This window comes from Eleutherodactylus coqui, chromosome 5 (genome assembly GCF_035609145.1).
Source record: "Eleutherodactylus coqui strain aEleCoq1 chromosome 5, aEleCoq1.hap1, whole genome shotgun sequence".
Taxonomy (NCBI): Eukaryota; Metazoa; Chordata; class Amphibia; order Anura; family Eleutherodactylidae; genus Eleutherodactylus; species Eleutherodactylus coqui.
This window is the reverse complement of record NC_089841.1, coordinates 236,534,086-236,549,986: the sequence shown is the minus strand read 5'-3', so window position 1 is coordinate 236,549,986 and position 15,901 is coordinate 236,534,086. Positions and strand designations below refer to the sequence as shown.

General features: G+C 37.3%; 1 protein-coding gene across 5 annotated transcripts in view; it reads right to left on the bottom strand.

The window, feature by feature from the left end:
• Positions 1 to 15,901, bottom strand: part of BNC2 (basonuclin zinc finger protein 2) — a 553,266-nt gene that overhangs the window by 15,323 nt on the left and 522,042 nt on the right. Inside the window, exon 8 of one of the 5 annotated variants that reach the window (XM_066604361.1) lies at positions 1,405 to 1,472. The exons of the other annotated variants lie outside the window; for them this stretch is intronic. Within the exon in view, the coding sequence (XP_066460458.1) occupies positions 1,409 to 1,472 (64 nt within the window). The 3' untranslated portion in view covers positions 1,405 to 1,408. The remainder of the gene's footprint in view (positions 1 to 1,404; positions 1,473 to 15,901) is intronic. 5 annotated transcript variants of the gene reach the window in all.

Genomic DNA, 15,901 nt, shown 5'->3' with positions numbered 1-15,901 from the left:
CTGCCACAGCTGTTACAGTGTGGCAGAGGAGAACGATCTTTACGCTGACAGTGGGGGGGGGGGGGGGTCTCACTCTTGCCGCTATTGTGGCTTAATAGTGGGACCTGGGAACTTGAGATGCAGCCCAAAATGTAGCTCCTCGCCTGCCCTATTTGTTTCTGTGTCGTTTCCATCACTTTCTTGTGTTTTGCAGATTTTCACAAATGAAAACCTTAGCGAGCATCGGCGATATACAAAAATGCTCGAGTCACCCATTGACTTCAATGGGGTTCGTTACTCGAAATGAACTCTCGAGCATCACTGAAAGTTCAACTCGAGTAACGAGCACCCGAGCATTTTGGTGCTCGCTCATCTCTAATCAATACTTGTTTCCTGTTTATCTGCTGCCTCAGCAAGTTCAACTTCCTAGTGATGGAGTCTATACTGGTTTCCTAATTATGAACAGTAGCTTCTAGGTAGAAAAGGATTTAGTTGAACACAATTTAGGGTGCTTATCATAGGTATTCCATGTTGTAACAACATTTAAGTCTTGGTCCTTAAGCTAGTGGAGGCTCTGTGTCCTGTAGGCTCCCAGGCTACAAACTGAAACACCTATGATACTTAACTAAATAAACCTCTTTATTTGCATTCAACAAATCCCTATTAAAGAAGCTTTAAGATAGAATGATTATGGTTGAGCAAAAAATGAACGATAATCGTTCAATCTAAATGCGAAACAACTGAATGACTAGCAAGAATAGTTTGCTTTTTGCTCATTGTTCATTTTATGCAGGCATAACAATCATCGTTCAGTTTAAACAGCAAACATTCAGTCTTTCCCATTGCTTATGCACCTTTAAACGAGCCAACAATGTGTCTGCCTGTCTAAACAGGTTGAATAAGAACGAATGAGCCAACGATGACCGCGAATTGGTTCGTCTAAAAAAAGCCTTAGAGGTTACTATTTTGCATTTTGACCCATGGGCAGAGAGGCCCTAAACTGGTGCACAAGTCTAAAATTACCATTAACAGATGGGTGTAATCGGTGTGAGAGATTCGTTTAGTAATTATGATCTGCAGTATCTTACTTGACTAGCTATAACTTGACTTGGTGTAATTCTTAACTGTATAAACATCCTATTTGTCCCAAATCAGCCCCATTTTCCTTTCATAACTATGGACAACCATTAGCAGATATGTGGAAGCTGACTCTTTGAAGTGTTTGAGAAGTAACTAAAAGCATTTTGGAATGTTATCAACTGATCACAATACATGGAACAGAATTGTGTTTAAATGGGAGGACTTGTATGGTACGTCTATTATATAGCAAAACAAACACTGCATTGTGACAAAAAGAAAAAAAATTATAAAAAAAGGTTTCACACAATAAACTTAGCAATTAATCTTATAAGAAATAATATTTACCCAGTTACATTTCTAATTTTCCCATTGCCCCAATTGCTCCTTCATCCTCTGGGTGCAATCCGGATGGTCTGCATTAAAAACAAACAGAAACAAACCACACCCATAACTCTGGAGACATATCCTTAACGTCTTAAAAGAAGTGACAATGGGGGCAGATTTTGAGGCCTAGATGTATTGAAAGTCAGTGAAGTTAATGTACAAGGAAAGATAGAAGAGCGTTGTTATAAAACAGAATAAAAAAACTGTCACACCAAAGACTGGCATCTACTTTTAGAGCGCTACCATTTGTCAAAGTCTACACACTTCAATACAACTAGGCCAGAATTATATGAAAAGACATATGGTAAACTTTCATTATAGTCGTGATTCTATACATATCATAACAGATTAAAATCTGCCCCGTCATTATATTGTACATTCAAATGACTTATTTCATCCAATATGCGACTACAAACCTATTGGGAAGTAGTGGCAAGAAATTCATACATCAATGATATTCAACTATTGTATTTACTAAATATGGTCAGCGTGACATAGCCCAATGCAATTGATTTTTCCTTTTCCTATTGAACAGTCTATCGGTTGCTACCCATTCAGTTTTTATGTGCAGTACAAGAAATGTTATTAAATGAGCCTCCAAGAATAAGTTTGGGTAGAAGGAGAAATGTAGATGATGACAAAAAATATTACTGAGCAAAGAGCTCTTGTCTTGTATTCAATGACAAAGATACTATATCCTATATGTAATGCTACATACATACGCTTGACTACATATAGTATACAGAGCAATGGGTATATATAGTGTATATATAGCTCTTATAAAGGGATATGTCACTATCAATGAATAGGCTTAAACTAAATATGCACCCCTATGCACAAAATTAGATCTAAAATGTCAGAGATATGGTCAAAAAATAGTATTGGTTAAAGCGTAAGAGCCAAGATCCTCATTGCTTCCTTATACAGAGGGGCTATGGCCTTCTTTGAAGTACCCCTTTGGCTCTCACAGTCTTATTTGGCTTTACTCAAGAGAATTGCTGCCAAGCCCTTTTAGCCTATGCTCCAAAACGGTCTCTCCAGAGTCAAGATAAGGCTAATAGGAGCTGAAATCGAACAGCACTCTCTAAAACGATTAAGCAATTTTGATTTACCTGTTATAGGGAGGGTTCAACACCCAACTCCTCACTACTAAGACTGTACATACATCAAAATATTAAGTTTTATTAACTGACTTCAAATGCACATTCTTCAAAAAGCAACATTTCAGCTCTAACATCAAACCAGAAACATTTCTCTTTGTAGACTGTATGAGGCAATAAATCTGCACATTCGAATCTTAGCTGATGTGTTACTTCTTCCTATACAATATGGCTGCGACATGTTAGGCGATAGGATTTTGGGAATTTGTTGGTAAAATGAGCATTTGTAGTGCTAGGTAAACCAGTCCTAAGTTCTAGGGAGTATGGTTTGGGAGAGTTAAGGGAGTTCTCTGGGACATTTACAATTGGTGAACTATCCATAGGATAGGTCATCATCAATAGTTGATCAGTGGAGGTCTGTTACTTGGGTTTCCAACTTATCAGTTGATCCCTGGGCCTATCAGTGTTGTCATTGCTGAAAGCAGACAGCACTGTGACAAAATTGTAGCGTCCCAATTTGCTACTGTAAAAAAATTCAGTTGGGGGCATAACCCCAATCGACAATGGCATGGTGCAATGTCCCAACGTTAAACCATAAAGTCTTCAGATCCAACAAAAACAGAACAAATAGGACTGCTCACACTTCCTGAACCTGAATGAAGAATAAGTGAAGACTTCATTATGGCAATTTTAGATGTTCACATTACATTCACAATGTGATGTTCATAGTATGTTCACAATCCAACGGTAACATTTAGGCATTTATCCCTTTTGTGAAGCTGTACAGGAATATAAGGTATAAGTACCGCATGCATTCGGAACGAAGAAGCAGCTAAATCATAAAGACAAATGGGATACAAAAAGGTGAAAACATCAGAATCTGGGACTAGGTAAGTAAGGTGCAATTCCCAGAAGGACAGCTGCTTTAGCAGGTACCAGAAAAAACAAAAGAGAATGTAGCAAAATGCGAGACGGCACTGGTGAGACTGAGAATGACTAAGATTAGATGAAAACTGGAATGAAGGCAGCATTAGCGGTTTCATCTAATCTCAGTCATTCTCAGTCTAACCGAAGCATTCTCGCTTGATGCTACATTCTCTTTTCTTTTCCTTGTTTCAGTTGCTCCTTATCTTTCTTCCCTGCATCTCCATAGTATGATTAGCTTGTTATATACTTGCCATGGTTTCTCATTTCTAGAGTTCTCCTGCTAAAGCGCCTGTCCCTCTGGTAATTGCATCTTATTTACCTAGTGTTTGGATTCTGAGGTTTTCATTTTTGCTATGCCTTGCGTCTTTATGATTTAGCTTATTCTTCATTCCAAATGTATATTTTACTTATACCTCATATTCGTTATGCTTCTTTACAGCTCGACAAGGGCTAAATGTCTGAAACTTGAACGTTGCAAACATACGATTGTGAATGTGTTGTGAATATCTGAAGTTGCTATAATAAAGTCTTCACTTACTCGTCCTGCAAGTTCAAGTAGTGGGTGCAGTCCTATTGTTTTATTTTTGTCAATTTGGTTCTAAAGGTACATCTCTTTTTCAACTAAATGGGAGCTGTGCCTGCATTACCAAACCAGTCCACTGCAATATAGGCAGCACTATCTGCTTCAACGCTGTCCTTACTGAAAAACAGCCCGGGAATTGGTTTATTGGCTGGGATCTTGAATTGCAGATCCTGCCGATCAACTACTGATGACCTGTCCTGAGGATAGGTTATCAATAGAGATGAGCGAGCACGCTCGTTTAAGGCTGATGCTCGGTCGAGCATCGGTCTTCTCGAGTAACTGATTACTCATCTGAGCAAATGCAGGGGGGAGAGTGACAGATCTCTCTCTTCCCCCCGCATTTGCTCGGACGAGTATTCAGTTACTCGAGAAGACCGATGCTCGCTCGAGCATCAGCCTTAAACGAGCGTGCTCGCTCATCTCTAGTTATCAAAAGTAAAAGTAGGAGAACCCCCTTTTAACACTGTTTCTTGTTGGTAAATCGTGCACCCATAGTTGGTCCTTATTGTCACCTAAACTGACAGACCCATCCAAGATCAGGTTAGGAAAAAACACATTTTACAGCATTTACAGATGTTGCCTTCCTTACCTTTTTGCCTGTTTTGAGGTATGCCATGAAAGTGGCACAAAATGACCAGCTTTGAGTTACTTTGTCAGGCATTGTGAGTAACGGTAGATTTTTTTTTTCGAAGCTAGCCACCTTGTGCCACTTATCTTCGTATAACTCGAAACAGGCAAAAAGGTACGGATGTGTCTATATATTACATTGTTAGAGCAGTCACCATACTTCATTAAAGAAAAAGTAACCTGAGTGAAGTAGGTCATTTATATTAGGTGGAACATACTGCATATTTGTTTGCAATATGGATGACAGAGATATTCTCTAAGCAGTTGACTGCAGTTAATTAGGTCTAGCAGTCATTATAATATTCTTGGCTCCCTAATCTTAAGCACATGGGGTTCATTGTTATATTTTCTTTTTAGCAGTTTAGTGTAGAAGATTTCAAGAACAATAATAAGCCTGTAATATGAACACAAAGAGGGGTGAGAGTGCTAGAAGACAGTCACTTAAATCTCTTTCAGTATGAAATAAATCACTCAGTCTGGTCACGGAGGCAGCTCCCTCATCGCTCAAATTATACACTTGAAGATAAGCTCCCACCAAGCCCTATTGGGGTTTGACTAATTTACTGCACAGATACTGCATGTCTGTTGTAATAACAGGTAGGATGCTTTGGGGTCGGCCATTTATCTGAATTAGACTTCTTTGCTCAATGCTCACGATGAATTATGCTGCCTACTCGGCTACTCTTTTTCATGAACCTTTTCATCCCTCTTGGGAACCCCTAATGTGGCAGGCAAATAAAATTGACAGTCTTGTCTAGTCAACAAGGGGGTATTCTCGGGAGAAGGCATTTAACTTTGTAGAGAAAGTATTAATGTGCCTGACCAAGGAAAGGTAATTATCGCCTTGCACCCCATGCTGTCATGTGAGCAAAACATCCCCAAAATATCACCTCTTGCATTCATTTGTAAATTAATTGTGCCAGGGGAAATCTACCTTGTAATATTGGGGCAGATTACTCAAATGCATACATTAGTCATGAATAATGTAATTCATGGAATTATTTTTCAGTGTCTCTCATTTTACAAAATAACAAAAAGCAAGAATTAAATATGCACAAGTTTACTTTTTGCAATATATACACCATATCTACTCACTGTCTCCAGTCTTGGAGGTAAGGTAAGACACATGTCTACACTAGAGCCAGCTAAGTTTGTCTAACCTATGACTGAAAATGTAAAATGAGAGAAGTTACTTAATGTTTATATAGGGTCTTACAGCTTAATCATGATAAAATATCAAATGATATCAGAGATTTCCTAAAGAAAAGGTTACAGGCCAATATTAAATTATACAGATGTTTCCTATTATATTCTCCTTTTTTGAAGGTTGCTAAAACACAATGATTAGGTACAATAACATTTGACTTTTTTATAGTTCTACCAATTAAGGGTGTTTACTATCTCTGACCTCTGGAACACTTATCCATAAGGAGATTGGTTAGACCTATGGAACACCCATCCATCAAGAGAGGGGGGTTTCTGACTGCTGTGCCACCAGACAAGGAGGCTCGCCCCATACAAAGAATGGATCAACATGCCTACAGATGTACCTAGATCTTTGCACTCGGGTCTATAGCAGTTTGGGAAACAGCAGAGCCTGCTTGCTTCTGCACAATCTCATCATAGGTGGAGATATAAGAAGTTAAGCATGGTCCTCACAGGATCTGGTGGTCAAAAGTGATTTCATCTCCTATAGGTTAAAGAATAAAAAACAAGGACAAACTATACAATATCCACAAGTTACTAAAAAAGATCTGGTCAAAGGCTTCCTCAAATGCTGCTACTTCGATTTCTTTTTCTTGGATAGTGAACATAATGTAGCCACAACTGAATATTCATGTTTTTGAGTGGAATAATGTCTCTATGAAGTAACATCTGACAATGACTGGAAGAGGTTTGGGCCATTTTACAGTTGGGCGCAAAAGGTTTTGTATGTAATCCTCCCATGGCACTCGTCTAAAAAAAATGTAATGAGACTACCAACACAATCCTGACTTTAAAAAACCCCTCCCACTGTCAGCATCCAAATAGTATTATTTTAAGAGGTGCAAAGTCATTTCAGCAGTGTTTATCATCCTAGGGGGCTTTATACTATTTATGCTTTAAATATGATATATATTTCATATACTACATACATAGACTGCTCAAATAAAATATAATTTTAGACTTGGACATCAGAAGTCCAAAGTTCTCAACCAAAGAATTTCAGTTGAATGCTACTTCTAATTATTTTACATAATTTATTAGCTGACTTTACAGTAATTCCAGCATTTTACGGCGGCTTCATTTAAAATGACTGTAAATGTATGATATTGTACTAATTTAAATTAAAATGCAGCAATTGAAAAAATTATTGTTAAGGAAGTAAATTAAAGTTGAATTATATTATTTCCCTGAAATGTACCCAACTCTCCATTCCTTGAGGTGTCCATTCTTTTAGGTCATATTCGACCAGCAATTTTAAAATCTTTTCAGATCTTGTCCATCCTAAAATCAGTGAAAGCTGACTAAGAGAAAAAATACAGTAATAAAGGCATTTTGCAACACAGTTCAACTACAAAAGCTAATTTGTTTATGGTTCTTGTCTTTGGTCTTTTTTGGATGGAAGACGGAGGAACTGAAAGCTATGCTCCATAAAATTGGGACTTCAGGAAGAGGAGGAGAAAAAGCGAGAAATAAAAAAAAGTTATGGACACTACACAACACCATACTAAATGATGTATGGCAATTTGTAGGGGGTCAGTGTATCATCAAAGATCTGTGATCCCAACAAAAAGAAAAACATTAACCAAAAAATTGGTAATGACCTATTACTGTTCCATACTAAATGTTCTGTGACAGTATATAAAGGTCAATATACCAAAAAAAGGAAAAAAAAGACTAACCATTACCCAACTGAGCAAGTATGACTATTGTAATGCATTATATAATATGTTGATCAACATAAATTGTCCAATCACTAGTTTTAGTTAGGAAGTAATTTTCTTGCTATTGTATCAGGACTGCCTACGATCCTTTGAATCAACTCGGCTTTTATGGTTTTAAGGTTGGACTTAAAAAGACATGCCTTTTTTCAACATAAACAATAATGTAACTAGAGTACGTTTAAAGGCCAGAGTCATTAGGAACAGTAGAGTATTAAACATTTTCCATTGAGGGATGGAGTTAATTGCTCACTCTTAATTGGCATCAGGTCTCAGGCTCAATAAACAATATGTGATCTGCAATTCATGGTGAGGCATAGTGGCAGTAGTCTACCAGGGACCTAATAATGGTCAAGAAGAAGCTGGCTGAGGGCAACTTTGGTCGAATATAAATGCTGGCGGCCTTTACATTTTGGGAATTATGATTAATGGCACTAATAATGCAGATGATTACTGATATGTGCATCTCCTGCAGTTTATCATATTGCACTACCTGCCTACATCCACAATAAATATGCTATCATTTACCTCTTTATTGAAGGCACTGTTCCTCTGAAAGGAACACTTTCTAATTACTTGGTAATGTTTTATGTCTTAAACATTTTGCAGCTCTGGACCTTGCCAACTGCTCAGTGTCTTTCCGTTGATTAATGGCATTGTGTTTAATCAAAATTTAGAACCAAGCTCAAGCGTCTCTCGTGTGCAGATTGCAAACTGCCAAAGCACTTAGTGAAAGAAACGTGGCTGCAAACAATTGCAATGGCATATCTGATTCCAAAGCCATGGGGTGCCATTAACCCTTATTTTGGCTGTCATACAGTGGATATAAAAATAAGATTAATTATGTTTATTCAGCTACAGTAATACTTATTTTATCTACATTAGCTGCATAAAATGTAACCTTTGAGCCAGAGGAATGATTATATTTAAATACTAAAATGTAATTGTATAGGGCATCTTTTCATAGTACTATGTTTTTCTGTAGAAGAGTGGCTACAAAAGAGCACAGATACACCTGGCTTTGGCTGAAAACAAAACTGCATCAAAAATTATGTGCAAATCTAGCCTAATAGATCGATTCTAAGATATTACAGCAGATCAGTTAAAAACGCGCTGAATTTGGATATCATTTAGGGTTGCCAATGGGGAAAAAGGGAACCCAATAGGATTCCTTTTTTCTGAACAACTTTTCCAAAATTCTGAAAAACCGTAATGAATGATTAATCTAAGTGATACATGTTTATAGGTCAGAACTAGAGATGAGCGAACGTACTCGTTTCGAGTAATTACTCGATCGAGCACCGCGATTTTCGAGTACTTCCGTACTCGGGTGAAAAGATTCGGGGGGCGCCGGGGGGCGGGGGGAGGCGTGGCGGAGCGGGGGCTAGCAGCGGGGAACGGGGGAGCCCTCTCTCTCTCCCTCTCCCCCCCACTTCCCGCTGCAACCTCCCACTCACCCACGGCACCCTCTGAATCTTTTCGCCCGAGTACGGAAGTACTCGAAAATCGCGGTACTCCGGCGAAAAAGGGGCATGGCAGAGTACGCTCGCTCATCTCTAGTCAGAACTGATATGAATTCATTACCAGAGTTAATTTTGTTCTGTAAAATGATAAAAAGAGACACAATAACCTGCTCAAGTACCGACCTCATAAAAAAAGAATCACGGACACCTCTATTTTTATTTACAGAAACTGGAAAAAAGTCCCCTATTTTTACAGACTATCCAGAATTTTCTGGACAGTTGGCAACCCGCAAATTATTGACATGTCAAAATAAGGAAATCTAGTTATCAAATTTTCTTGTTCATTCCGATTTGGAAATGCATCTGAAAATGTATTTCATGTTTGGTTATTTTATGCTCAATCACTCATACCATTTAATAGGTTTTCGAAATACAAAATAAAAATTAAAAATAATTATTTGCCTCAACAAATACATACATTTTTCTATGTGAATTTTTATGACCTTGTCATGGAACTGTTCACCGTTCAAGTTAAGTGATTTTTTAATACCATTACTGAACTACTGAAATGGATGCTAATATAGCTTAGAGTGCTAATGTCATCGCAATAAAAAGTCAGACTTCTAAATCAAATATTACCAAGCAAAAAATATGGCCAGTGTGTAGGATCTGTGCTTCTGTTGAGACATTTTTTATTCTCCGGGCAGATTTGTGGGGATTTTTGAGGACAAAATCAACTATGTAAAACAACTTAAAAATGGCATTTACAGCCGATAAAGAACTCCTATCCAAAGAAGTCCTAAATTTAGAAAATCTAAACAATTGTAGAAGAAATGATGTTGTGTATATAGTATTAATTATCTAAATGAATTCTAGATCTGCATTACTTTAATACTGCATAAATGACTAACCTTTAAAGCATGCAAGTCACAATCATATAAATTTCTAAATGATTACATACCAAATGGATCTTAAGGGATTCCCTGGACTTTTGCCTGCAACGACTGGGAGTCACTGTTTATATGAAGCAGTCTTGGATAGCTATTCACTTGGATTAAAGGGTACCTCCAATGTTGTTAGCATTCTCATCTCCTGCCAGACGTTTTTTGTAAATCTGACAGTGGAAGACACAGATGCTCGAAACCTGCCCTACAAATCTCATATGGCCATTGTATTCTCCTTCATTTATAAAGTGCTAAATGGTAGAAGAATGTACTAATAACATATGTGTATCATTCTTTTTCATTGTTAATATGGAGGGTAAGGTGTATACATTATGCAGTAAAACAAAAACTTGACTCCTGACAAATTTGGCACATCTTTGGGGATTATGACTAGAGATGAGTGAGCATACTCGCTAAGGACAATTACTCGATCGGAAGAAAAGGTTCGGCTGCCGGCGCGGGTGGGAGGTGAGTTGCGGCAGTGAGCAGGGGGGAGCGGGAGAGAGAGATCTCCCCTCCATTCCTCCCCGCTCTTCCCCACCACTCCCTGCCAACCGCCGGCAACTGAATCTTTTCTTCCGAGTGGGCAGGTACTCGCTAAGGGCAATGCTCGATCGAGTATGCTCGCTCATCTCTAATTATGACCTTAACTAAAGGAGATTTTAGCAAGACCAAGCAAGAGTTAAGTTAATCTCTATAATGACAATATACACATAGTTAAAGCCAACATGATACATAAGAGAAAAATAATTTAATATACTGTAAAATATAAGGTATCAAAGGCTACTTCCATGAGGTTGGAAAGAGAAAATGGTAAATATGAAGAGTGTTAAACATTCCAAACATTCATTTAACTAAAATGTTTAATTTGAAAACTGCTATTTATTGTAAATCGATAAAGAGGGTTTATTATTCTGAATGGCATGTATATTAAGGCTGACCTGTCAACTCTAATGACATGTCTCTTTTAGAAAAACAGTACTTATATTTTTTATTAAACTATTTATATAGTATTTTCTTATAATTTTGTGTTGCATTATCCATCTGTTATTCCTGCTTGAAATTTATGAATACATTGACAACTGGATGCTACCAGTTGGAGAGTGGGGTGATCCTTACACTGTATGGCACTGTTAAATAAATGCAATAGCAAAAACACATTCCTCAGTACTCTTAACATTCAACATCTGAATAAAAATGCAGAACTGCTCTAAAAACATAAAAATGCAAGGTTTTTAGCACATTCTTTAATCAAAACATGTGGGCCCACCCGAAACGGCCAGACGATCACTACTGTCAGACGAGAACCTAATTCTAACAGACACCTTTCTTTGCACCCAAGCCTCAAAATGCATTCCGGTTAAGTAAGATACCGGGCTACTGTATATACTCTAATTGGATTGTGACAAATGGGTAAACAGGGTGTACAACAGGTATGGAGGCAGCCACTCCTCCACGAATACAACTGCAGCAAAAAGTATACTCAGTCAGCACTTCCTAGGAGCACATTAAATGTGCAGGTACATGTAAGGAAGGCTGTAACAAATACAGGAGCAAATAAACACTTCAGAACTTACATATATAGTATCTGAACAAAATTGTGCAACTATTCTACATATGAACTACAAAAAAAATGTAAGGTTCTTGGTGCATATTCATACACTGTTCAATAAGTGCTGGCAATAAAGGACTGTATAGGGGCACACCTCTTTGATAAGGGAATAGTAACACCCAGTTGTCAATTTATTTTTATCAATAAATATTCAAGAGGAATAAGGGAGGAACGGCACAACAAAAAATTACAAAATAAAGAATTATGAAAAAAGAGCTATAAGAAAAAATGCTCTAGAATTGTTAAATTTCAAGGAATCCAGGTATTAACTAAAACAGATGTCAGACATGGTGACAGGACCTCTTTAAGTAACTCTAAAATTAAAAAAAATTGCTGAAGTCAGAAATAATACATTAAAAATTGGTGTTCATTTTATATTTGGAGCTTGTCATTGTATTATTTGTGTTACCCATTTTTAAGCACAACATTAATGTAAGTCTTTGTGAAACTTGTCATCTATTCTATGATAATGGTAAGAGTTCTTTGAGTCTACAATCTATTACATTCAAAGGATCTGCATTGGTGTTTCCCATTACAGCATTTGAAACCAATGCCAAGACTTGCAATCATATAACAAAATCAGAGGCCTATTTACATGAAGTTCAAATCATATTCCTGGGGAAGTGGTAAATTTAGCGGTTATGGTTATTTCCAAGGGAAGTGGCTGAATTAGAGGTTATGGGTAACAATTAAATTATGCAGTGTTTACTAGCATTTCTCAGCTAACATTCCAAAACAAAAGCCATTGCCAATAAGTCTCCACTACAACTTTTTGACGTTTTAATTTCCAAACAACAAATAAAATGTTTAGAATATACGTTAAAAATTAGCGGGAAATCTTATGAGATTATTTTATTTATTCACTTGCGTGTACTATATAGGTATTGGAAACACACACCAATTGGGATACTTTTGGAATACAATTACTATGGGATATTATTGCATAAATACAAAAATTACAGTAGTAAATATACGCTATAGGTCAAAAGATTTAGAACGCCTCAACTTTTCCAGTTTTTATTGATAGTTATACAGTTTAATGTCTCAAATGTACTTTACATAGAAGAAATGAATTAGGATGAATAAAAATTATTCATTAACTTTGTTTCACAAAATGAAATCCAAATTTTTGACTCTTCAAAGTAGCCCCCTCTAGCTAATATAGCAGCTTTACGCAATTGAGGCATATTTTTTACAATTGCATTTCGATATGGTTCAGAGATTTCTTCCCAACATTGATGCATAAGTTTTTACAAATGTGCTGCACTTGTAGGTTACTTTGCTTTCACCCTTCTGTCTGGTTAATCTCAAACAAGCTCAATGGGTTTTAAGCCTAGAGACTGCGCAGGCTGTTCGATTATTTGATGCCTATTGGCTTCTTCTTGTCGTCTTAAGTAGTTCTGACATAACCTAGAAGTATGTTTTGGATCATTGTCTTGCTGTAATATGAACCCGTGACCAATTAGACATATACCTAAGGGTATTAAATGGCATATCAAAATACTGTGGTAGCCCTTTTTGTCCAGTGTGCCAGTCACCCTGTCCAGCTGCCAACTCTGGAAGCAGCAAAAGAGCCCCAGACCATCATGCTTCCTCCTCCATGTTAGACAGCTGGTTCACACGCTCAGGAACCATACTTTCACTGACAACATACAAAAACCTTGTATGATGTAACTAAAATGTCAAATTTTGATTCGTCAGCCCATAAGACCTTATTCCATTCTCAAGTCATCCATTGGAGGTGTTGCTCGGCTTAGGCAAGTCTTTTTATTTTGTAATCTTTGCAGTGGCTTTCTTTTATTAATACTCTACCTAACCTGCAGTTAGAAGTCTTCAATTCACAATTGAAATGGAAACTTGTTTATTTTGCTACATTAAGCTGTGAAGATTTTGTGCTGTGAGGTACTGATCATGCAAACTGTTGACTCTCTGGTGTGCCAGGCCTCCTCTTGTCAGAGTTTCTTTCAGTTTCTAAGTGCTTTTTGATGGTATAGGAAACTGCACTGACTGCCACTTTGGTTTTCTTGGCAATTTCTCTGTAGGACAGATCTACATTTCTAAGGGTTATAATAGTCTGTCTCCTTTGGTTAATTGCTTTTTCTTGCCATTATGATGGCAATGTGCTTTGTCCTAGAGGGTGTTATAATGATGTCTGTTCCAACACTGGTTATGAAGAATCGGAGGGTTTGAAAGTATTCTAAAAAAGTTGAGACAATCTTAAAATTATGGTTTGCAATTTGATGCAAACTATTCCTATTTTCTGTGCTGCAGATCAGCTGCTCTTGATGTGTTCCCTGAAAAAGCTCTTTGGTTAAAATAAAAATTCAGACTATTGTTGCTTTTCGGATTAGAATTTTACAACATTTTTATGGTTTTAAAACCTACTTTTGAATCTTTTGAACCATTTCACATTAGTTGCTGGACCTTAAACTCTGTTAATGTCAAAAATAACTAACATCTGAGGCATTCTAAAACTTTTGGTCGTATGTGTATAACTTATTCTCTAAGCTACAAAGAATTTTAGTCTGTTTTCTCCATAGAAAATCTTTTACTTTATGAGAGCAGTGTGTTTGATAACTTTGCTAAGATTTGATTAATTAGTTATCTGAATCGCTTCCAAAGCTGGAGAGGCCAATAAGTGCTAACAAGAGGCAGGTAATGTTCTTTTCGCATCATCACCTGTGCTGTTAATGTTATTCAGTGGCTCATCCAAGCTACCATGATAATTTATTCCAACACACCTGTTGTATACAGGAGTCAGGTAATCTGGCACCAGAAGGGTGTTGTGGATGCCACTAATGCACCCTTAAAACCCCAGGAGCTATTCATAAGGTGAATGCAAATCCTAGGTGCAAACCGCTTGTCTTCCTTCCCAGCCTACATTTGTTGTGCTAACAACCTCATGGCAGAAGTTCATTTGGCATTTGTTATGGACTCATAATTACCTCAGTTTCCTTCCAAGGCAAATAAAATTTACTTGTGCCGCTATTTGCCTTAATATAGGCTAGTAGAATTCAAATTCCACTTTTCACCATTAAGTAATATACAAGCTAAAAAAATAGAATAAATAAAGTAGCGAATAGCTGGAAATAGTTATAAAACATGCATATCATATCGAATAACACTAATATAAATAATATATCTAATCAGCCATCTAATAATTTATCTCAGAGGTGTCCTGTAGCTATAGAGCATGTAAGGGTATGATTTGCCCTTTAGCCCTGGTGCCTGGGCCTTTGCTATATAATACACTAGTATTGTACATGGCAAATGTTAATAGGACAGACAGCAAGGTCCGACTATCTGAGTTTCATTCACTACTTTCAGTCCCCAATTGATTTTCACACTAGTGGGGATTAACACGTACATAATTTTAATGTGTGTTTTAAAACACAATGCAAAGCAAATCTTGGGGGAAAAAACATACCAGTATAAAATAAATTGCATGCGGAATAAATAGATTTTGTTACTTTTATGTTGGTTTACTTAAAAAATACCTGTTTTTGTTTAACATAGACTTTAATACAACTCAGGGTAGTTTCACATCTGCGTTGGGGATTCCGCCGCTTTCCTGCTCTCTTTGGGGAGTAGGAAAGGGGAATCCTTGCGGCAGAACCGTTCCGCCTCTGTACGGAACTGAACAGCACTGGGCGGACCCCATTGACTAAAATGGGGTCTATCCGCTTTATGCCCAGTTTGCCCGGCTTTTGGATGGAAGAAAGGCGCAGCATGTAGCACTTTTTCTCCTGGTATTTTGAGCCAGAATCTTCGGTCGGAGATTCTGATGCAGATGTGAAACCAGCCTCACTCAGCCTTCATACCGCTATGACACAATACAGTATGTTATTGAGATAATTTGTATAACTAGAGGAAATGCTATAGTTACAGTACATCCATCAAACATTTAAAGAGAACCCCCTACCACCCCCAATAGAAAACACTTATCACTGCAACATTTACTTCTGTTATCACATTCTTAAAGTGCCTCACTTAAAAGACAGGCACACTTTAAAGCAAGGGCATCTATATAATGCAAGTTTGCATGATCCATTTAGTTTCACAAATACACCTGGACTTATTTAAGTTTCTTAAAGTTGCAATGTGTTCCATTGTGCCGTTCACAGACACAAGTTTTGTGCCAATCTAGCTGTATTTAATGTAGCATTACATGCAAAGTGCTAGCATGCGTTCTTACAGGCATCTGTTATCTGAAATAACCATAGAATGAAAGCATCACCAACAAGAGCGAGCACCACAAAAGATGTATGTAATAAAAAA